This window comes from Phyllostomus hastatus, unplaced genomic scaffold (assembly GCF_019186645.2).
Source record: "Phyllostomus hastatus isolate PE091 unplaced genomic scaffold, TTU_PhHast_1.1 phas_scaffold_317, whole genome shotgun sequence".
Taxonomy (NCBI): Eukaryota; Metazoa; Chordata; class Mammalia; order Chiroptera; family Phyllostomidae; genus Phyllostomus; species Phyllostomus hastatus.
In genome coordinates this window covers 5,301,615-5,322,941 of record NW_025334023.1, presented here as the reverse complement: position 1 = coordinate 5,322,941, position 21,327 = coordinate 5,301,615, and the positions used below count along the sequence as shown (strand labels likewise).

Below are 21,327 nucleotides of genomic sequence, written 5' to 3'. Positions count from 1 at the left end.
GACATGGGACAGCAGCATATCACCTCTCTGCCTCAACTTCCTCATCTGCAAAGTGGGTAGAATGATACCCGCCCTGACTGTTCACAAACTTGTCATGTGAGCCCAATACAGAGATTTTCCAACGGTGTTTATTGAATGAATAAATGTATGAATGACAAGTAAATAATATGAAAGATGACTAAAAGAGTAAAAGATCTGAACACTGCACATCACTCACTACTGGCAAACTCCCACATTTTAGAGATAAGAAAACCGAGACTCGATGAGGGTGGGACTAGAGCCCACACGGGCGGACTGGGCAAGGCAGTGGTGTCCCCCTGCACACACTAGGTGGCCTCCAGGGGGTGAGAGTCACCTGTAACCTGACGGAGGACAGAGACCACACATCAGACAGCCTGCTGAGTGTGGAGATAAGCACAGGAGGAGTGTGAACAAGCCAGAAGGCTGATGCCTAGACGTGCACGTGAGCAAGTGAGCAACTGTGGGAGGGAATGGCTAGGTGGACGGACGGACACACAGATGAACAGGCGGGTAGGTGGATGGATGGATGGACGGACAGACGGGTGGATGGAGAGAGGGAGATGGAGAGAGGGAGTGAGGACCAGATGAACTGCAAAGCGGGCAAGTTGTGGCATTTTTGTGGGCCTGAGTCGCACCCCAGTCCTGCTGGCTCGTGAGCTGTCGCCGCTACACAGGTCCCTGGCAGGGAACAGGGAGCACGCCCATGACTCTTAAAGCCTCAGACTTCCTCTGAGGAATTTCATCCGCGTGTGAGACCGCAGTGTCCCAATGTGCATGCCCCATGAATCCACGTGCATATGCCAGTGAAAATCATGTGTCTGTGTGTTCACCCGTGTGCTGTGTGTGTGTGTGCTTGTTTCTGTGGGTGTGCATGGGTGTGCATGTGTATTCCTAGTGTTCAACTTAGGGGAACAGAGGTGATCCAAGCCCCCCCCACACACACACCTGTGTGTTCGCTGAGGTGGGGAGGAGCTGGTCCCGGCACCTACCTGTCTTTGAATCCCCGGATGACCTTCTGGAGGAGGATGACCCTGTCCGTGATGGCCTTGTCCCGCTCCACCTCCAGCAGCATGTCGTGGTGGTCCTGGAGGGCAGAGCTCCTGAGCAGCGGTCCCCGGGAATCCGAGTGAAGGCCCTCTCTACCTCCCCTGGGATTCCGGGCCTGGGACTGGGTCGGGCCCCACAGGCCCCCAGCCCGACTCTGGCTCCACGGGGCAGCCTCTCACAGCCACCAGTACAGAGCGGGATGCTTGCGGGACAAATGGAGCCTGATCATACGGGATGCAGTCAGAGGGTGCAGTGGGCATAATAAGCACTGGCTCCACCCCCATGGCCTTCTTGCCTGAGCCTGTGCCTTTCCAGGTGTCTCTGTCCTATCAGCCCCTGACCTGGGCCAGGCCACCGTCATACCCCCTAGGATCTTGGCAGCAGCCTCCTAACCAGTCTCCTGGCCTCTGCCGCTCCCCCATGGCCTTCCCTAAGGAGGGGCCCTCCTAAAACAAATATGATGGTGATCTTACAGTGACATCCCGTGGTTCTCGGGTCAAGTCCGGTCTCCTCCCCTGGCACTCAGCCCCTCCGTGATGGAGACCCTACCAACTTCTCCAGGCCTCTCTCCTCCTCACCTCCAAACCCTCAACCCTCACTCTGGTTGGACAAAACCTCATCATTCACTCAATACCTAGGAACTGAATGTTGGTTGTCAGCGCTGTGCCAGGTGCCGGAGTGGAGCCTCAGGGAGCCTGCCCACGGGGGCCCTGCCCTGGGGAGGCTGAGTCTCTGTGGCGGAGCCACACCCACCGGTTAATTGCAGACCACACCTCTTGTGGACAGGGCTCAGCTCCGAGGAGCTGCTCCGCCAAGCTTGTCTGAATGAGTGAGTGAGTGAGTGAGTGGATGAGAAGAGGCCAGTGAGGCTCTGGAAACCACTGCCTATTTCTGAGGAGCCCAGAGAGGTGACAATGGGGAAATGATGTCTTCAGAGCTGTCTGGCACTAGGTGCCATCATGCTGCACACCTTCCCTCTGTTACCTACACGCACTGGCCATCAGCCAACTGGGAGCCCAGGCCTATGCTTGGGCAACTCCCTTCTCTCTGAGCCCCTGAAACGGGCATAATAATCACTGGTTGCTGTGACAACTAAACAAGATCATGGACGAAAAGGCCCCACGGGGTCTGGGCACTTGTGAGGAGCAGAGGCGGAGAGCGGGCACGCATTTTTCCGATGAGGAAATGCAGGCTCAGGGAGATGAAGAGCCAGGCCGGGCCCCTCAGCCAGGAAGGAATTACACAGGAGCGGAGCAGCCCCTCCAGCTCAGGCCGGCTCCTCCCTCCCCTCCACCCAGATGTCCTGCACTGCCTGGCCTTCGTGGTGCCAGAGGAAGGGGCCCTGCCCTGTCACCCAGAACAGCCAGATATCCAGTACAGCGGAAATGGAAATGGGGAAGCAGCCATGCTGGGGGCTCACACTGTCCCCGCTGCAGCTGCACAGCCACCACCAACTCCCAGCAAGCTCTGCTCCAAGGCCAGGATTCCCCACAACCCAGCTTCCTGCTCCCAGCCCTGCCCCCTCCCCAGCTGCCGGGCTCTGATGTCCTGCCCAGGCTGCGGTGGGAGCCAGAGAGCTCCAGGTCTGTGCTCAGGGATGATAGGAACAGGCCCTAGACACTGGAGAGTGGGGGAGTGGGCAGGGTCCACCAGACCCTGAAGTGAACTCTGCCAGGCAGGAAACCAGAGGAGAGAAGAGCTGAAGATGCACTCAAGAATCACACCCCCACGCCCCTGGCACAGCCCATTTTACCAGAAAAGGCAGCTCAGAAAGGGCCGGACACCTGCCCAAAGTCCCAGGGCAGACGGCCCCGGGGTCAGGATGGACTCCAGGCCTCCCTGGCAAGCCCATGTTGGTCTTCTGCTGTCTCACCTGGGGTCAGCGCTCTGACCTCAACCCCAGGCCCAGATGGGCTCAGTACTAGCTGCCCCTCCCGCACCAAGGAGGCCTCATTCCCCACCCACTCGTCCTATTGCCTACTGCAGGACCGGAGGACCCAAAGGCCCAGCACAGCCCCGTCTGATGCTGCAGCTGCTCTAAAGTGGCCCGCGATGGCGAGGCCCCCCCTCCAAGGCAGAGTCAGAGCCTTTCTCACCTTCAGAAAGATCTTGGTTTTGCCGATCTGCCAGTCATCATGGGTGCCCAGCACAGCCTCGGCCATGCGCTGGCACGTCCCCCGAAGGTCGTCCTGGCGGAGGGGATGAACCAGGGAACGGACGGTTGGAAAGGCCACCTCCGTGTGCCTCCTGAGGCTAGGAGGCAGGGCTCCTGCTCCCGCTCTGCCCCTCCCTGGCTGTGTGAGCCCAGGAAGGCCCTGCCTCCTCTGACCCTCACTTTTCTCCCCAGCTCAGCAGGATGGCCGCCAGACCTCTCCCACATCTGACATCCTGGGCCCACTTGGTAGCCCTGGTCTGTCCTGTCACACCATGCGTGTGACGTCCACTACCCCAAGCGTGGCTGCCGAGGCCGTCGATGTACGCCACCACCTGGCCCCCAGTTTTCCCAGCTGTACCTGAGGTGGCCAAGCTGACGCCACGCCCAGCACACTGTCTCGATGAGAGAATGGGGCCCTTCCACACGAAGCTCTGTACCTGCTTGTAGGCCGGCTTCACGCCGGGCAGCAGCACTCGGTACCGCTCCACAAACTCCACGAAGCTGTAGCGGATGGGGTAGCCGGCTCGGCGGATTCGAATGGTCTCCATCATCCCGGAGTACCGCAGCTGGCGCACGCACAGGTGCCGGTCGAACAGCTGTCCAGAGCCAAGAGCGTCAGTGCTGGCGGCTCCTGCAGGGAGGCCAGCCCTGCTCTGCATTTCCTCGGCCCCAGGCGGACAGAAGCCCAGGGTGGCCAAGGCCACACAGCAGGTGAGGAGCAAAGGTGAGACTGAACCTGGAACTGCACTTCAAGCCCACACAGTGGCAAGAAATGAGACCCTCACGTGGGGTGAGCTGGTGCTTTGTGGGCACAGAGGAGAGATGGCTTAATTCCCCTGGGGACTTTCAGAGGGGGCGTTTTGGAGGATGCAGTCTTTACTCTGACCCTGACAGGAGAGAGGGCACTGGAGGGGCGGGGGGAGCAGGCACAAAGGCGTGGAAGCCTGAAAGTGGAGGGCACTTTACAGGGACTGAGGAGGCTAGTCCGCGTCAGTGTCATGGCTGTGCAGGCGCCGGGTGCCTTGCATGACTCCAGGGGGTACCCCTCATGCTACAGCCATTGTGGGTCTGTAATTATTTACACAACTTTCTGGCTGCTGACAGTAAAATGCTTAAGAAAGAGATACATTTGTCCAAGTGGCACAAAGTTTTTGTGATGGAAGCAGGGCAGAGCCAGCTTCCTGGAGGGGTGGAGAAAGTGCTCGGGGCCTGGCTAGGGAGGCAGCAGGGAGAGACCGGCTAGATCTGCATTTGGGACTCGAGTCTCCTATTGCAGTGGAAGGCCCTCCCCCACCACAGGAAGGCGGGAGGCAGGAAGGCAGGAAGGCAGGAGGCAGGAGGCGGGAGAGCAGTGAGGGTGTCCTCCTGTCAGGCCACAGACACAGGGGTCCAGGCCCAGAGAAGGTTTGGGGAGCATCTGAGAGAAGGGGACACGGTATCCAACTGCCTGGGCAGGGTTCCGGCCTCATTGGCCTGGACCTGCTGCTTTAGGTGGGGAGCTCGCTGGAGCCCCCTTTGAACCTTGAGCCCCTGCAGACCTGGTCCTGAGCCCTGGGGGCCGCTCAGCCCACCCGGGGGAAGGTTTCCAGGCGGGGGCGGGACCAGCAGGCAGAGGGCCGGCTTCCGTCACCTGTTTCCTCTCCCTCTCGGCACTTTCCCTGACCGAGGCCTGACCTCCGCCTTCCTTCCCAGACCAGACCCTCAGTGGGGAGGGGCCCACCCCCCGGCCTGTGGGACGATCCCTGTGGTAAACAACACACCCTGAGTCCTGGAAGGAGCGCGCTCAGGCTCGGTGAGGATTTGGGCTCTGCAGCCTCGGCCCCTCGACCCCCCTGTGCCTCCAGTTCCACATCTCTGGTGCATGGGCCGTCACCCAGCCCCCACCCTGCCCCCCATGGCCCGGCCCATCCATCAACCACCCGCCCCCCAGGCCAGGTCCAGGCTGGCCCCCCAGCCAGGACTGCTCACCATGGGCTTCTTGAACTCGTTGGGCTTGATGCAGCGCACGAAGAAGGGCTGGCAGGCACCCAGGGTGCGCATCAGCAGCTCGAGCGACCGCTTGAACTGGCTGCTGAGTGTGGGCGAGCGCTTCCTGGTCTCGGCGCCCTGCGGGGATGGACCACAGCGGTGGGAGGGGCTGACCTGTGCCCCTCCAGCACTCCAGGAAGGAAAGGGAGGGCGGGAGGTCAGTGGGGTCAGTGCCTAAGGGAGAACAGCGCAGGGAGGCAGGCTGCCCTGGCACTTGGGGTTTTCCTGTGACCTGCCTGGTCTGGACTGGGGCTTGGACCCCAGATGCACCCCCTCCAGGGAACCTCCTGGGACTGGGCCCGAAGGACCGCGGCAGGGGCCCTGGGGAGCCCTGGGTTCCCGCCCTGGTGTGCTGGGTGATTCTAGGAAAGGGGCAGCCCTCTCTGCGTCTCCAGTCTCCCTTTCCAGGAATAAACAAGTGGCCAGCCTCGGTCATCTCAGGGCACTGGGGTCATCCCTAGAGGCAGGTTAGACAGACTTACATTGAAACCCTGGCCCCACCATCTCTTGTGTGACCCTGGGCAGGTCACTCAGCAGCACTGAGCCTCCCTTCCCAAGTGCAGATGGTGCCATCTCCCCGGCTGACGGGGCCTGAACAGTGTGTGGCGACACCCAGGGAACCTGGAGGTGGGGGGGGGGAGCTGCATGTGCCCTCCCCTCCCTGTGGGATTAGCGGCTCAGCCTCAGCAGCAGGCTGGGCAGAGCTGGCTGGGCAGAGCTGGCCAGGATCGGCCTCCTTAGAAACCCACAGCTGGCCTCCTGCTGCGTGGCCCCAGGCCCCAGGCTCTGAGCTCCACCAGCTACCCTCTCTGGGAGAGCCCGCCTGGCACCTCCCTGCCCCAGTGGAGTCCCCTCTTGGAATATTGTGAAATGGGGGAAGCAGGGGTTGGACCCAAGCAGCAAACACACAGAAAGCAGACCGCCTCGGACCGATACCCAGGGACTGGACATAGAACCAGATTCTGTTCCAGGGTATTTTGATGTCATTATTTTCCTGGCAATTTCTCTTGGGTGAGGATTTCTTAGGAATGAATTTGATTATCATGGTAAGATTTTATGCCTTAAACGAGACATAATTTGACTGATCTCCTGTAGCGCCAAAAGCCAGGGCTGCAGACGCAGATGTGGGGGAGGCAGAGGCGTCGAACGCAGAGACGATGTGCCCCAGACTGAAATGAAGCTCGCCGAGAAACAGCAAACGCTTGCCCGTCTGAAATGTGCTGTGTTCTCTGTTTTAGTTTTATTTGCTCTTGTTTTTTTGATTTTATTTAGTTTTATTTTTTCTAAGGTTTTACTAAGGGAAGCTGGGAGTATTTGCATTGGGGAAGGGTGAATGTCAGGCTAGCTGTCCCCAAACCTGGCCCAGCAGCAGCACTGGTGACCCCTCGTGGAGGGGGAGCTGTCCAGGCTGGGCTGTGTCCAGGCTATGCTGGAGCCCCGGCCAGGAGACACACACACAGCAGACACATGCTCACACAGTGCACACATTACACACAGCACACACTCACCATGTGCACAGCACATGACAGCACACGGGGCACACACAGTACACACAGCACACACTCACCATGTGCACAGCACATGACACAGCACACGGGGCATGCACACACGGTACACACAGCACACACTCACCATGTGCATAGCACATGACACAGCACACAGGGCGCGCACACACGTACACACAGCACACACCATGAGCGCAACACATGACAGCATGTGAGGCACGCACACACAGCACACACTCACCATGTGCACAGCACATGACACAGCACATGAGGCACGCACACATGATACACACAGCACACGTCCTCTGTACACACAGAGCACACCTGTGGGGACATAGTATACATATACACAGCACACATAAAACAACACATACACATGGCACATGTGGACACACAAAGCAGACACACAGCACATACACACAACCCACCCCCTTGCCTGGTTTTGATCCTCACACTGGAGCTACGGTTAGCCTGTCTCCTCTGTGGAGCTGTAAGCCCCCTTAGGACGGGCGGGTCTGTCTTGTTTCCTGCTGTGCCCAGGGCCCGGCACCCTGACAGTCAGCATGGTGCTGAGCTGGCTCCAAGGGTCCACGAGCTCCCGGACATTGTCCCCCTTCCTCTCGCGTGGGCCAGAAATCCAGGAACCACGCCCAGCTCCTCTCCTCTCCTCTCCATCAGCTCAGCCTCCTGTTGGCCCCCTCCAAAACAGACCCAGGGTCTGACTCCTTCTTACCACCTCCTCACTGCTGCCTGGTCCCAGCCACCAGCACGGCTCTCTCAGATTATAGCACTGACTCCAAACTGGGCTCCCACTTCTGTTCCCACAGTCCACAGCGCCCTCCACTCTGCTATTGACACAGTGGCCCGAGGAAGGCTGTTAAAACACGGCCCGGCCGTGCTGGCCCCGCTCCAAACTTCCCAGTGGCTCCACAGCATAAACACTGAGGTCCTCATAAGGACTGACAGTGTCCCACACCTCTGGCCCCAGGGGCTGCTAGTCTCTCCCCCACCGTGCTCTGTCCCTCCCAGCCAGCCAACCTCCAGAGCCCTGCGTACAAGGCACCAGGCACACTTAGGGCTTGAGAAGCACCTCAGGGCTTTGCACTTGCCATCCCCTCTCCCTGCCGTGTTTTCCTTCATGTGCGTGTGGCTAGCTTCCTCAGCTCCTCAACAAGGTCTCCGAAACGCCTTTCCTGGACCCCTCTTCAAAACTGCAGAGCCCCACCACCAGCTTTCCCCACTCCTTAATTTTTCTCCGTATCATATATCACCACCCGACCTACTATGTACTTTACATATTTTTTTGCTTCTTAACTATTTCCCCTTCTGCTAGGATGTAAGCTTCATGCAGACAGAAATGTGTTTCTGTTTTGCTCACGACTGTGTCCTCCAGACGTAGGACAATGTCTGGCCTACAATGGACATTTGGTGGATATTTGTGACTGAGTCAGGGAGGGGGTGCATGGGGCCCCGGGGGCTGCAGGGGGCGCTGCTCTCACTTCCCCGGCTGCCTGGGTTCCTGATTTGGCTTTATGTCATCATGGCAGGGAAAGGTGCTTCTTTCTGACAGTCTTTGTCGTCCGGGATAATCTGAAGCTATTTGGGGATTGGCGGGGGGGCGGGCAGCGGTGATAAATGCAGAAGGGAAAAGTCCAAAAGTCCATGTCAAATGACTCCCAGAAGAGGTCTGAGGGGCAGGCACCTGAGCGTGTGTGCATGGGCAGGAGAAGCCACCTGCGCAAAGGGTGGACAGAATGTCCTATGGACTCACGGTCCCGGGGAAGCGTGACTGGGGTTAGACATTAATCTGGGTGCTCGATGCCCTGAGACAACTGCCGTCCTTACAGCTCAGCTGACCTCTCCAGCAGCCGTGGTGGGGGCGGAGCCACCCAGGCCGCCCTGGGGAGGCCACGCCCAGAAGCGAGGATGGGGAGTCGGGGTGGGGCCTGCATAGGACTCCAGTCCAGGCGGTTGGGTGAAGGCGTCTGAGCTTCCGCCCTGAGGGAGGCGCTGCAGCTAGCACTCGAGGCCGAAGGAGCCGCGACCTGCACTTCCCCACGCTGATCCCAGTGTCCCTTTCACAGCGCTATCACGTGTCTCTCTCCTGGAGGGGGCGCTTACAGAGACAGCATAGTGCAAGGAAACGGAGCAGGGGGTTGAAAGCCTCACGTTAGCCCTCACTTGGATGTGACCTTGGACAAGCCCCTGCACCTCCCTGAGACAGCTGTGTGAGCCCAAGCAAGCAGCCAGGCCTCTCTGGGGCCCAGCTTCTTTAGCTGTAGCAGGGGCAATTCACGGGGTAGCTGGGCCAGCCTTGCCTCTTTCTCTAGGACTCAGTTTCCTCCTTTGAGAAACTGAGATGCCTGCAGTACACACAACTCAAAAAACAAAAAAAACAAAACCACGCCACAAACCACGCCACAAAAAAAACCCCGCACACTCTAAAAAAAAAAGAAAGAAAAAGCCAGCCCTTCCCCCAAACCTCAGTGCCATGGGGACCAAGGACACAGGCTAGTCCCAGGGGCCGTGGAGGCCACTGGGTCTTTACCTTGGCAGAAGCAGCTGACTGGCGGAGAGTGCCCGATGCATAACCACAGAGAAACTATCACAGGAACCACAGTGCAGGGCAAGATGGGGGAGGGGCGAGGAGAACGTGGTGGGTCAGAGGGTGGAGGCCAAACGCACCAGGGAGAGACGAGGACCCTCAGGGCGGAGGTCTGGGCCCCTTGGGGCTGGGGGTAGCAGAGGCACCTGGATGGGCACCGAGGGGGCAGTGGCTCTGCTCTCCCTGGGAGCCCCCTCCGCCCCTGTGCGCCCTGCAAGGAGCCATGGGGCAGGAGGAAACATGAGGTAAAAAGGCAGGTGACCCTGTAGGAAAACGCCTACCAGCACCACTCTAGGGACAAGGGAAGCAGGAGGGCGGGAAATCCCACACCTGTTTGGGCCCAGGGCTGGCACACATACAGCCTTTGTGCCATTTCTCCAAACACCCACAGCCACTGTGTCCTTGAGGCTGGGCATGCTCCCGTGGCCAGTGCTCCCTATTAGCAGCAGGAGGTACAGGTGGGGAAGGGGACTCCTGTGGTAAACCGAGTCCTGACTTCTCTCTCACGTAACCCTTCTCTGGGCCTTGCACCCTACCTGCACACCCCCAGTCAGTACAAGGGGACCAGAGGGGGATCTTAGAGGCCTCCTCACTCCCTCCTGGCAACCACGGCAAAGCACCGTCTGGGCCCTACGGCCAGAGGAACTCAGCTGCAGCAGCAGGACAAGGGGCACCTAGACACCAGCCCAGTGGGAGCCTTGTCCCAATGTTACCATGGCGACATCGGCCTGGAAGATCTGCTTGATGAACTTGTTCCTGGAGGAGTGGACCAGCTGGATGATGTCTCCGTGCAAGGTGTCCCGGTTCTTCTCCAGGAAGCCTGGGCAGTGGCAGAGAGTGGTCACGCCTCCCAGCGCAGCCTCCACCTGACCAGCCTCAGCCCCGCCCCAAATCATCCCCAAAAGCCAGGAGGAGTCTCAGATTCACCTAGTTCACCCACGTCTGTGTTACAGTGGGGACACTGAGGCCTGGAGAGGACAGCAGCTGGCCCAGGCCACAGAGCAGTGAGGGCACAGCCGGAACTGGAACTCTGTCTCCCCAGCCACACAGTCCCCCTCCCGTCCTGGTCAGAGAGACGGCAAGAGGTCTGTGCCCGGGGGCCAGTGGGGAACCCTCCCGACTGAACCACTGCAATGCCCGAAATGCTGGCCTTAGTCTTTTAAACAAAGGAGTCAAAGGCCCTTATTAAGTAAGTGTGTCATCTGGGAGAGAATGCTTGTTGATCTGGTACCAGCAAAGAGTAAGAAAATTAACTAAAAATAGCTTGCCTTATGTTTTACAATATGCCTTCACAGCTCCAGTGCTCACAATGACCCCTGTTTCCCCCACCCCGCCCCACCAGAGATGTGGGACAAGCAAGAATTATCTTCTCATCCCACAAGGGAGTAAACTGATGTTTGGAGAAGCTAAGCCAGGTGCCGACCACCACAGAGCAAGCCACAGGCAGAGTTAAGGCTCAAACCCAGGCCCCCTGGTGCCAGCCCAGGGGGGCTCCTTGCACCACACAGACCCCAGAGAAGGCTGCCATTCCCAGGGACTGGGGACTGGTTAAGGGTGGGGCAGGAGTCGGGGCCCAAGGGCTGGGAATGCCTGAGGGGGAAGGACGCTGCTGAGGAGCTGCACCTTCTCCCTGCAAGGCTCAGGCTCCTTGGCTGGTAGAGGGCACAGAGACCCAGCCATGGGCAGCCCACCCGGCGTCTGAGGAGGGGCGAGCTGCAGGAGGCACTTGGTAGTAGAAGGGCGGGCTCTGGGGCTGGGATGGAATTGTAGGGCTCTGACTAAAGCCCCATGACAGACTCACTACGGAACACCAGGAAGGTCCCCTCTGGGCCTCAGCTTCCTCATCTATCAGGTGGGGTGACAGTGCACACAAGCTGTGGCTTCTCTTCGGGTCACCTAACACCATCCACATCATGAATGAAATGCTGCATTGAAACAGGGCTCCGTGCACTGCTTAAAGCAACTCAAACCTGGCTAGTGATCTTAGGCAAGTCATTTCATTATCTGGGCCTCCGTCTGCAAATCCGTAAAAGTGGAGGACCCTCATGTTCCCGCCAGATCTGACAGCCTATAATTCTGTAACTTCACGTCCAGTTCACTCTGTCTTCACTTCTGTGTCCTCAGCAACAGGAAGCCTGGTGCATAATAGATGCTCAGTGAATGCTGGCTGAACTGAACTGAAAAATGCAATCCTCTGTTACTCCAAACAAAGGATATATTTGGTTTGCCCAACAGTCTCGAACGTAACGTTGGCTTTTTTCTTTCTAACCGCTGGCTGGGATCTCCCACCCAGTGTTTGAAGGAGGACTGAGCAGCCCCCAGATTCCATCCCTGCAGCCTGGCTCCCTGGTACCCTCTGCCACCTCTGCACTGACGACAAGGAAATATGAAACTGATGGCATGCTTGTTTTGAATTTCACTGGCTTGGGCTGTGGGTGAGACCCTTTGGGGCTGAATGGCAGGAGCTCAGTGCAGACACACCCCACAGCTGAGGCCGACTGGGGGCTGGCCTTTACGCCAGGGTGGTCGGGGTGCAGTTGTCTGGGACAGTCTGCAGGCTTTTGACAGAAACCCTGAAAGAATTCCGAATGGGCTAAACTTGACTGTGTTCTGACCCTCTTCTTGACTTCTAGCTTGCAAGTGACCCCAGTTTCATATCCCAGCAGGAAAGAAGTGCATCCCCTTCAAAGCTCATCCTCAGTCTGACTGCTGAGTCTTGGGGGGTAATGGGGCTGGTTCTGGGCCTGGCTGGGCATCCAATGGGCTAAGTCATGTAAGGATAGTTAAAGCCTCCTGAGAGCCTCAGTGTCCCGTGCGTCCGAAAGAGCGCTGTGCCCACCCCCGAAGAATTGAAAGCAGGACCCAAACACACACTCGTACAGCATGTTCACAGTGCTAGATTCACAGTAGCCAAAAGGTGAAAGCAACTGAAATACCCACCGACAGATGAATGGAGAAACTAAAGGGACACAGGCTGTAACAGGTGTAAACCTTGAGGACATTACGCTAAGTGAAATAAGCCAAACACAAAAGGACCAATAATGCACAAGCCCACTTACACAAGGTACTTAACACAGTCAAATGCGTAAAGACGGGAAGTGCCGTGAAGGGCAGCGGAGGCTGCAGGGGTGGGGAGCTGCTGTCTAAGGGGTGAGAGCGCCTAGTCGGGGTGGCGACCAGGCTCTGGCAATGGGTAGGGATGACGGCTGCACTCTCTTGCAAACACACTTGTCACGGGATTGTAGACTTAAACATTGTTAAGATAGCCAATTTTATGTTGTATATATTTTACTACAATTTTTTAAATAAAAGTCATCGATCCCTATGTGTCCTCTCTGTATTCAGGACCCTGGTGTCTCTGTCCCGGGCTGGAGAAGGGCGAGGGAGGGAGGGGCACGGGGGGGGGGGGCGGGGAGGGGACGCCTCTCGGCCAGCGCGCCTGTACCTTGGCTCTCGTAGTAGACAACGCCGGCGAAGTGGTTGATGCCAAACTGGGTCTCGTAGTTGTTCTTGGGAGGAATGTAGTTCGGGTTGAGCTTGTGCTGGGAGTTCAGCTTGTGCAGCATGGTGGTGTCTGTGCCCTGTGGGGGGGGACCCAGGGGCAGCTGTCGTGCCTGCCCCCCTCCTCCCCACGCCCCTCAGTCTCCAGCACGCTCCACGCCTGTCCTGCTCTGGTCTCACACCCCCTCTTCCGTCTTTCTCAGGAGCTTCCCTCCCTCTGTTCACAGCGCACACAACATCTCGCTGGGCCCCCGTCCCCTCTGTTCGGTGGATGAAGCGGAACAACACAACAGTGCCAGTGCTTTCCGGTTTAGAAAATTTGCTCCTGGGGGTAAAATCTGGGGCGGTAACTCCCCCATGCCAAGACATAGCCCAAGTCTGGAGCACCTATTCTGCGCCAGCTGCATGCTCAGATCTTCACCATTTGGTGCAGGACCCAGCAGTCCGTAGGTGATTCCCAAATGTCCCAGGAATGCACGTGAACTGGCCCCAGCCACCCCCCCACCCACCGAGAGGCAGGTGTCATGGGCCCCGTTTCGCAGGTGAGGAGAGCCGAGGCTCAGTGCAGGGAACCCTGCCCAGCCGCAGGCCCACCTTGGGGAACTTGCTCTCCTCATCGATGAGGGAGATGATGTTCATGGGCTTGTTGGCGATCATGTCCAGGGCGTCCTGGTTGTCGGTGAACTCGATGTGCAGCCAGTCGATGCTCTCCAGGTCATACTCCTCCTGCTCCAGCTTGAACACGTGCCGCACGAAGAACTGCTGCAGGTGCTCATTGGCGAAGTTGATGCAGAGCTGCTCGAAGCTGGGGGTGGGGTGCAAAGGATGGGGGAACAAATGGGTGCTGCTGGGGCCCTGCCCTGCCGCTCAGGGCCCACCTCTGCCTCCCGTGCAGTGCCCTCGAGAGCACCGTTCCCATCAAGGGCTCGCCGACTTCTGAGGCGGGGCAGGATTGTCACGTCCAACCCCATCTGTGTGCAGGAGAGGCCACCCAGGCCCCTCAGCGAGTCAGAGGTAGAGTTAAGGCTAGGGCCCGGGGCTCAGGGCCCCCGTTCAGGACCCCTCACCTGCATGGCCAGACTCTGTGGGGCCGGCCGGCAGGGGGCTCAGTCCCACGGCAGAGAGGGTGAGCCAAGGCCCTGGGGGGACGGGGCTAGAGAGACCCCACAGTGTCAGCGGGACCTGGGAAGGGGGCTGATGAGATTTGGAAGCAGAGCCCTGACAGCTGGCATCTCTGAGCCACCAGCTCAGCGCCTGCCCAGGTGACACTCTGTGTACTCAACGTGGGGGGTTGGTGGGGCTGCGGGAGGACTCGGAGACCCCTGCACACGACAGGAATGGAAGTGACTTGCCAGAGGCCACACAGCTAGAAAGTGGGGCGGGCATGGCTGCCTGCCGCCCGGGCCCCACCTAGGCCCGCTCCATCTACCTGACCCTCCCATGGTTCCCCAAGAGTGTGGGACCCCAAGCATGGCTAAGACCCCCAACTCAACCTTGGCTCACCAGCCTCCCCTACTTTGGAGGTGGCTGCAGCTTATACACTGGGCAGGTCAGCAGTGGGGCCTGGCAGGGGCCTCCCACCCGAACCCCAGCCCCAGCCCCAGCCCCAGCCCCAGCCCCAGCACTCCCTTGCTGGGCTGGCCTCAGCTGACCCAGGGGACTGCAGGGGATGGGAAGGAAAGGGAGAAGGCCGGCCAGGATGACTGGTCCCAACTGCCCAGTGGCCTGGCAGGGGGTGCATGAACCAACTAAATGTAGTTTAAAGGGAGAGATGTGACATTTCTCATGTCTGTGTTGTGGAAGACAGTTCCCACAGGGCAGAGCCCCACACGGTACCTGTTCACAGCAAAGTTCTCAAACCCGAAGATGTCCAGGAGGCCAATGGACCGGCGAGAGCTCTTCACGTCCTGTGACGGGGGCTTGTAAATCGCGGCATTGATCTTGTCTACAATCCACACGAAGAGCCGCCCGTAGATCCCCTGAGGAGGAGGGCGGCCGCGTCAGCCGCTGGGCTCAGCCGCGCCTCCAGAGGGGACAGGCCAAGCCCCTTCCGTGGAGCGTCACGCTCTTCGCAGCCCCACGCCTGTACTCAGGCTGTTCCCTCTGCCCGGAGCACCCTTTTCTGCTTGAACAATTCCTACTCATTTGTCAGAGCTTCCCCAAGACACCTTCCCCAACCTCACAGTTCAGGAAGGAACCCTCCTCTGGGCTCCTGTTTCTCCATCCTTCTCTGTCTCCCCACCAGCTCCAAGCATCTTGAGGGTCCCAGAGCCCAGCACAGGGCTTAGAGCAGGGAGGGGTGTGATGGGCAGCAAGCGTGTGACCGCGCAAACAGCAGGATTCGGAGCCCACCCCCTCCAACCCAGCACCTTGTCCATGCCTTCTTTGAAGAGACCAGAGAGGGTGCCCTTGGGCTGACAACAGCACAGCAGACAGAGTGCCCAAAGAATGTGACCCAGTATGAGGTCCAAAGGGCTGGAGATCAAAGCAGGCCAGAGTGGAGGGCCTGAGGGGGCCAGAGCTGGCAGGGCCCCTGGAGTGCACAACCCCTGCCCTTTGGGGCTCAGGGGAAGGCAGACTCTTGCCCAGGCGCCAGACAGAGTCAACGGCCACGGCCTGGGCCCCAGGGCAGGCCAGGATCATGGCCCAGATGTCCACTAGCTCTGTGGACGCCTCAGCTCCTGCCCATCCACAACCCGTCCTCCCTAAGGGCAGGGAGAGCAGGTGGTCACTGCACAAACCCACCTTGACAAAGGCATCTCGGACATCCAGCGCCTGCTCCCTGCTGAGTGGGGTGGACACCGTCTCCCCGCGGGTGATGAGCGTGCGGCTGGTCAGGCAGTTCATCAGGTCTGGGGGGTTCACCTGGTGGGGCGACATCCAGGGCGCACATAGCCGCCCACCAGCCGGTCCCTCCCTAGGACCCCCACCACACCTAGAACCCCTCCCTCCCGCTTCCCAACCAGGCCTTATTTGGACCGCCCCGCACTAAGAATGCCCTTCCTCACGGTCTTATAGTCAAACCGTCCCCCGCCATCAAACCCTATCCAAACACCCTCCCCCACCATCAAACCCTATCCAAACACTGCTGTGGGGGAACTACTCTCTGACAGCCCCCTCCTGTCGCCCCAGCAGGTCACCTGTCCCTCCAGGGCTGGCCCTGACTCTGGCTTCATTCACTGCAGTTTTCCAACCCAGCAGAGTCTACTACGTGTTTGCTAAAAGTCTGACTGACTCACCTGGGGTTTCCAACCCTGGTCCCATCAGCCCCTGAGCCCCCAGGAGCAGCTGGGCTAAGACAGGCAGTGTGGCTCCCCAGCTCTGGGCTCTACTCCTCCCAGGGCGGGCTGTTCCCAGCCCAGATCCTGTACACAGTGGTTCTCAGTGTTGAATTTCTCCAGAGAAATTCACTCCACTGCCCAGCCCCTGAACCTAAAGTCAAACCTGTCCCTCTGGGAGAGACAAGAGCAGCCCCGGGGACAGAAGACCAGGCACTGACCTCGAGCAAGGATGCAGCTGTGGCCAGGGACGGGGAGAAGAGGACCTCGCAGGCATCCAGGTTTTCAAATGTTCGGGCTGTCAGCAGCAGGAGGGCGCAGCATCAGGCAAGGGGGTGGGCAAGGGGGTTAGGAGGCTGTCTAAGGGGACCAAAGGCCACCCCTGCTCTCAGGGGCTGCTCTGTCCACCGAGGACACCATTCTGTGATTAAACCCTTCCCTGGATTGCTGTACAATTGACGCATGTTCTCATCATGAACTGTGAGCACACCATGAATGTAGAAACTGTGTGGGTCCCAGCCCCCAAGCCACAGACACTGGTGGTCCCACCTCCTCCCTTGGCCTCCACTCTGAACTCCCAGGGCACTCAGTGGCTCCTACCAGACAGGCTTTGTGAACTCGCTTAGCTTCAGACCTGACACTCTCTGTCCTTCCCCACCCGGTCCCTGCTTTCTCAGGCCTCAGAGCCTTTGCACACACTCTTCCTTTGGCCTGCTGTGCCCTTTCTTCTCATCTCTTAGTCTTTTCAGACTCACTAGACTGAGGTCCTTAGAGCCAGGATTATTTATTCATTCACCAAACAAACTCCCAGAGAGATAGTTTTGACTAAAGCTCAGACTTTTACTCTGTCTAGGGACCATGTTGGGGACCAAGGGCAAGAGCAAAGTGGGACTGGGTGCCTCCCTCAGAGGACCACCTCCCAGCCTGGCACATAGTAGGTGCCCAGGGAGTGTTGGGTGAGTGAACATGTTCTTTCCTGCCCTTTCCCCTTTTCTGAAGATGACTATTCAGTCACTCACACCTTAGTATGAATTAATTTAAAAATTTACAAACAAAAAAACTCTTACCCTCTCTGACCTTAAAGAAGAAACCAAATTTAAAAGTGGCCTTAAAGAGACAAGACTTCCGGCCAAGATGGAGGCGTAGGTAGACACACTGTGCCTCCTCACACAACCAAAATAAGGACAACAAAACTTTAGAAACCAAAAAACAACCAGTACTGACAGAAAATTGAACTGTATGGAAGTCTGACAACCAAGGAGTTAAAGTAGACACATTCATCCAGACCGGTAGAAGGGGCGGAATCAGGCAGCCAGGAGGAGAGGGTCACTGCAAGAAAAGCGGTGGCTGGCGGACCCCAGGCATGAAAGGCGGTAGCAGGTGGACCCAGCGAGGTGGTGTATTGTGAAGGGGCGTCAGTGAGCAAGGCTGCTGGCAGAGCAGGTGGTCCTACATTCATGCAGATAAACTAGGTGAAACTGGGGAGTGAGACAGACCGCCCAACCCAAGGCTCCAGAGCAAGGAGATAGAGCCTCAGACACCGCCTGAAAACACCTATGCGGGGGTGGGTTGAAGTGCTGAGAGAGACTCCCAGCCTCATAGGAGAGTTTGTTGGAGAGACTCACAGGGTCCTAGAACATACACAAACCCACCCACATGGAAATTGGCACCAGAAGGGCCCAGTTTGCTTGTGGGTAGCAGGGGAAGTGACTGAAATCCAGCAGAGAGTGGAGCAAGCGCCATTGTTCCCTCTTGAACCCTCCCCCACAGGCAGCATCACAACCCAATGACTGGGTTGCCCTGCCCAGGTGAACACCTAAGGCTCCGCTCCTCACTACATAACAGTCGTATCAAGACAAAAAAAATGGCCCAAATGAAAGAACAGATCAAAGCTCTAGAAATAATACAACTAAGCAACAGAGGTAGCCAACCTATCAGATGCACAGTTCAAAGCACTGGTGATCGGGATGCTCACAGAATTGGTTGAATTTGGTGGCAAATTAGAAGAAAAAATGAAGGTTATGCTAAGAGAAATAAAGGAAAGTGTACAGGGAACCAATAGTGATGGAAAGGAAACTGGGACTCAAATCAATGGTATGTACCAGAAGGAAGAAAGAAACAACCAAACAGAAAAGAAGGAAGAAACAAGAATTCAAAAAAATGAGGAGAGGCTTAGGAACCTCCAAGACATCTTTAAACGTTCCAACATCTGGATTATAGGGGTACCAGAAGGGGAAGAGAAAGAGCAATAAGTGGAAGTTATTTGAACAAATAATAAAGGAGAACTTCCCCAATCTGGCAAAGGAAATAGACTTCCAGGAAGTCCAGGAAGCTCAGAGAGTCCCAAAGAAGTTGGACCCAAGGAGGAACACACCAAGCACATCATAACTATATTACCCAAGATCAAAATGAAGGAGAGAATCCTAGAAGTAGCAAGAGATAAGGAGACAGTAACCTACAGAGGAGTTCCCATCAGACTAGCAGAAGATTTCTCAAAAGAGACCTTACAGGCAAGAAGGGGCTGGAAAGAAGTATTCCAAGTCATGAAAGGCAAGGACCTACATTCAACATTACTCTATCCAGCAAAGCTTTCATTTAGAATGGAAGGGCAGAAAAAATCCTTCTCAGATAAGGTCAAGTTCAAGGAGTTCATCATCAACAAGCCCCTTATTATATGAAATGTTAAAGGGACTTATCTAAGAAAAAGAAGATAAAAAACATGTACAGTATTAACAACCACACCTAAAACAAAAACAAAAACAAACTAAGTAAACAACTAGAACAGGAACAGAACCACAGAAATGGAGATCACATGGAAGGTTAGCAACAGGGGAGTGGGAGGAGGAGAGAGGGGGAAAAGGTATGGAGAATAAGTAGCATAGATGGTAGGTAGAAAATAGACAGGGGAAGGGCAAGAATAGTATGGGGAATGTAGAAGCTAAAGAACTTATGCACATAGACATGAACTAAAGGGGGGAATGTGGGTGGGAGAGGGTGTGCAGGGTAGAGTGGAGTGAAGGGGGAAATGGGACAACTGTAATAGCATAGTCAATAAAATATATTAAAAAAAAGAAAGTGGCCTAAAAGGGCCAATTGTCCACCCCCACTATGCTTTATCTGTACATCTCTACGGTGGAATTTCAGCACCTCGAAACCACACCTGAGGCTAGCAGATTTGTTCAAATCTACCTCAGGTGCATTCTCCCTAAGAGGGTACATGCTGAGGCAGAAATAGACACCTGGACTCCCGGGCAGTTAGGTGTCAGGCTGCCCTTGGGTCCAGTGCAGGGTGGGGGAGTGGAGTGCCATTCGGGCCCTCACCCTCGTACTGCAGGTTGCCCAGGTGCAGGATGGAGGCCAGGAGCTTCGAGATCTCCCAGTTCTCGGTGTCGGTGAACATGAGCACCTTCATGGCGGAGCGGATGTTGGCATACTCCTGGCTGTCCTCCCGGCCCTCACAGGTTATGCAGTTACCCTGGGGGAGAGCGGGTGCGGGGGGGCATCAGGGGCCCAGAGAGCAGTGTCTGAGCCCGAGGGCCCTCCTGCCCAGCCAAGGCAGCCTGGGGCTCCGGGCATGGCGAGCACCCCAACTCCTCCAGAAAGTCTAGAGAGCTCCCGCCCGGGCGTCTCAAGAACACATTTTCCACATCTGGAACCCTGGAGGTCCGTTTTCTTGTGAGTAGGAGGAGCAAGGCCACTGACGCCAGGCCTGGTCCATTGCCCTTCCTGGCAGGCCCAGCCCCTAGGCCCTGCTGTGCTCCCCTCCAACCGTGGTCACCCACCCTCGGGGACTTGAACCCCTCACCAGGTGCAGCTGGCAGGGGGAGCACTGCCAGGGCTGGGCCCACTGTGTGTGGTGTGTATGTGTGTGTGAAAGTGTGCCAGGCTGGCCAGCTACAGGACGTGTCCAGGAAGACTAGTCACCCCTACAGTGCACGCGCGTGCACATACACACACACACACACACACGCATGCACCCCTCAGGTGCCATTGCCCACACTTGTGTCCACACGGCTCAGCCCAGCTCCAGGCAGCCCACAATAGGGCCTCCCCAGGACAGCTGGCACCCCCGAGCCAGCCTGCTGGGTGCCTGGCCGCCCACTTAGCTCTAGGCGGTGGCAATGGCCCTGGGACCCGTGCCTCCTTGGTGGCCTGCTGGCAGCAAGAGGCTGGCACCAGAGCCCTGCAATCCGTGAGCCCACAAGTAGGAAGCCACAGCAGCCCTATACTCCAGGGGGCCTGGGGGTCCCGGGCTTCACGTCACCTGAGACTGAACCAGCAAAACCAAGGTGTATAGGCAGGTTTGTGTACATGTACACATCGGGGGGGGGTGCATCTGTGTGTCCCAGAGTCTGGGACACCCACACGCATTTAGGAATGTGTATCTATGGTGAGCATCTGTCTAGATGTGTGCAAGCGGGTATGTGCCCAAGCACAGGCCTCATGGCAGCCCGAGGCCAGGGCGGGCTGGGGCAGGGAGGGGCGCTCAGGCTGCCCTGACTTCACTGGGGTGGGTGTCCCACTCCCCGGACGTCCCACCTGGGCCTCACCATAGCCAAGTAGTTGTAGTCCACGGCCTGGCCCAGGCCCAGCTTCTTCTTCTGGTCCTCACCCATGCCCTCCAGCATGCAGTAGAACACGTGGTAGTTCCTCTCATCGGGGGCCTGGGGATGTGGGCACGGGCGTTGGGGGTCAGGGGCACGCAGGCAGCAGCCTGGGGACAGCTGAGGCTATTTGGACCTTGTGGATACCACGCAGCACTGCGGCTGGGGGTCCGGTGCAGGGACAGCTCTGCCCCTGGGCTTGGGCCCACCTGGCGACAGACGCGAGACTTCTCCAGCAGGTACTGCTCGATCCTGGCGCCCTCGATGGCACCCCGCTTGTTGAAGTGGATGTCGATGTACTTTCCGAAGCGGCTCGAGTTGTCGTTGCGGATGGTCTTGGCATTCCCGAATGCTTCAGGGTGGGCAGAGGGTCACGGGCAAAGTCAGCCCCCACCCAGCCACCCAGCCCCACCTGGAGATCCCTGGCCCTACCTTCCAGGATGGGGGTGGCCTCCAGCACCTGCTGCTCGATCCAGGAATGCTGCCCACTGATGGCCGCCAGGAACTGCAGGATCAGCTTCGTGCTCTCTGTCTTCCCTGCCCCAGATTCCCCGCTGCGGAGGCATCCAGAGAGCTCATCACA

At 57.7% G+C, this 21,327-nt stretch overlaps 1 protein-coding gene across 4 annotated transcripts in view; it reads right to left on the bottom strand.

Moving 5' to 3' along the window:
• MYO7A (myosin VIIA) overlaps positions 1 to 21,327 on the bottom strand; it is an 82,068-nt gene that overhangs the window by 32,346 nt on the left and 28,395 nt on the right. For all 4 annotated transcript variants that reach the window (XM_045817955.1, XM_045817957.1, XM_045817958.1 and 1 more), the window contains 14 exons: positions 21,177 to 21,298; positions 20,954 to 21,096; positions 20,691 to 20,804; positions 19,462 to 19,615; positions 16,362 to 16,438; positions 15,608 to 15,727; positions 14,699 to 14,841; positions 13,457 to 13,667; positions 12,807 to 12,942; positions 10,075 to 10,181; positions 5,192 to 5,329; positions 3,661 to 3,819; positions 3,165 to 3,257; positions 1,011 to 1,105 (listed from right to left, as the gene is read on the bottom strand). In XM_045817955.1, coding sequence (XP_045673911.1) covers positions 1,011 to 1,105; positions 3,165 to 3,257; positions 3,661 to 3,819; positions 5,192 to 5,329; positions 10,075 to 10,181; positions 12,807 to 12,942; positions 13,457 to 13,667; positions 14,699 to 14,841; positions 15,608 to 15,727; positions 16,362 to 16,438; positions 19,462 to 19,615; positions 20,691 to 20,804; positions 20,954 to 21,096; positions 21,177 to 21,298 — 1,812 coding nt within the window. The remainder of the gene's footprint in view (positions 1 to 1,010; positions 1,106 to 3,164; positions 3,258 to 3,660; positions 3,820 to 5,191; positions 5,330 to 10,074; positions 10,182 to 12,806; positions 12,943 to 13,456; positions 13,668 to 14,698; positions 14,842 to 15,607; positions 15,728 to 16,361; positions 16,439 to 19,461; positions 19,616 to 20,690; positions 20,805 to 20,953; positions 21,097 to 21,176; positions 21,299 to 21,327) is intronic.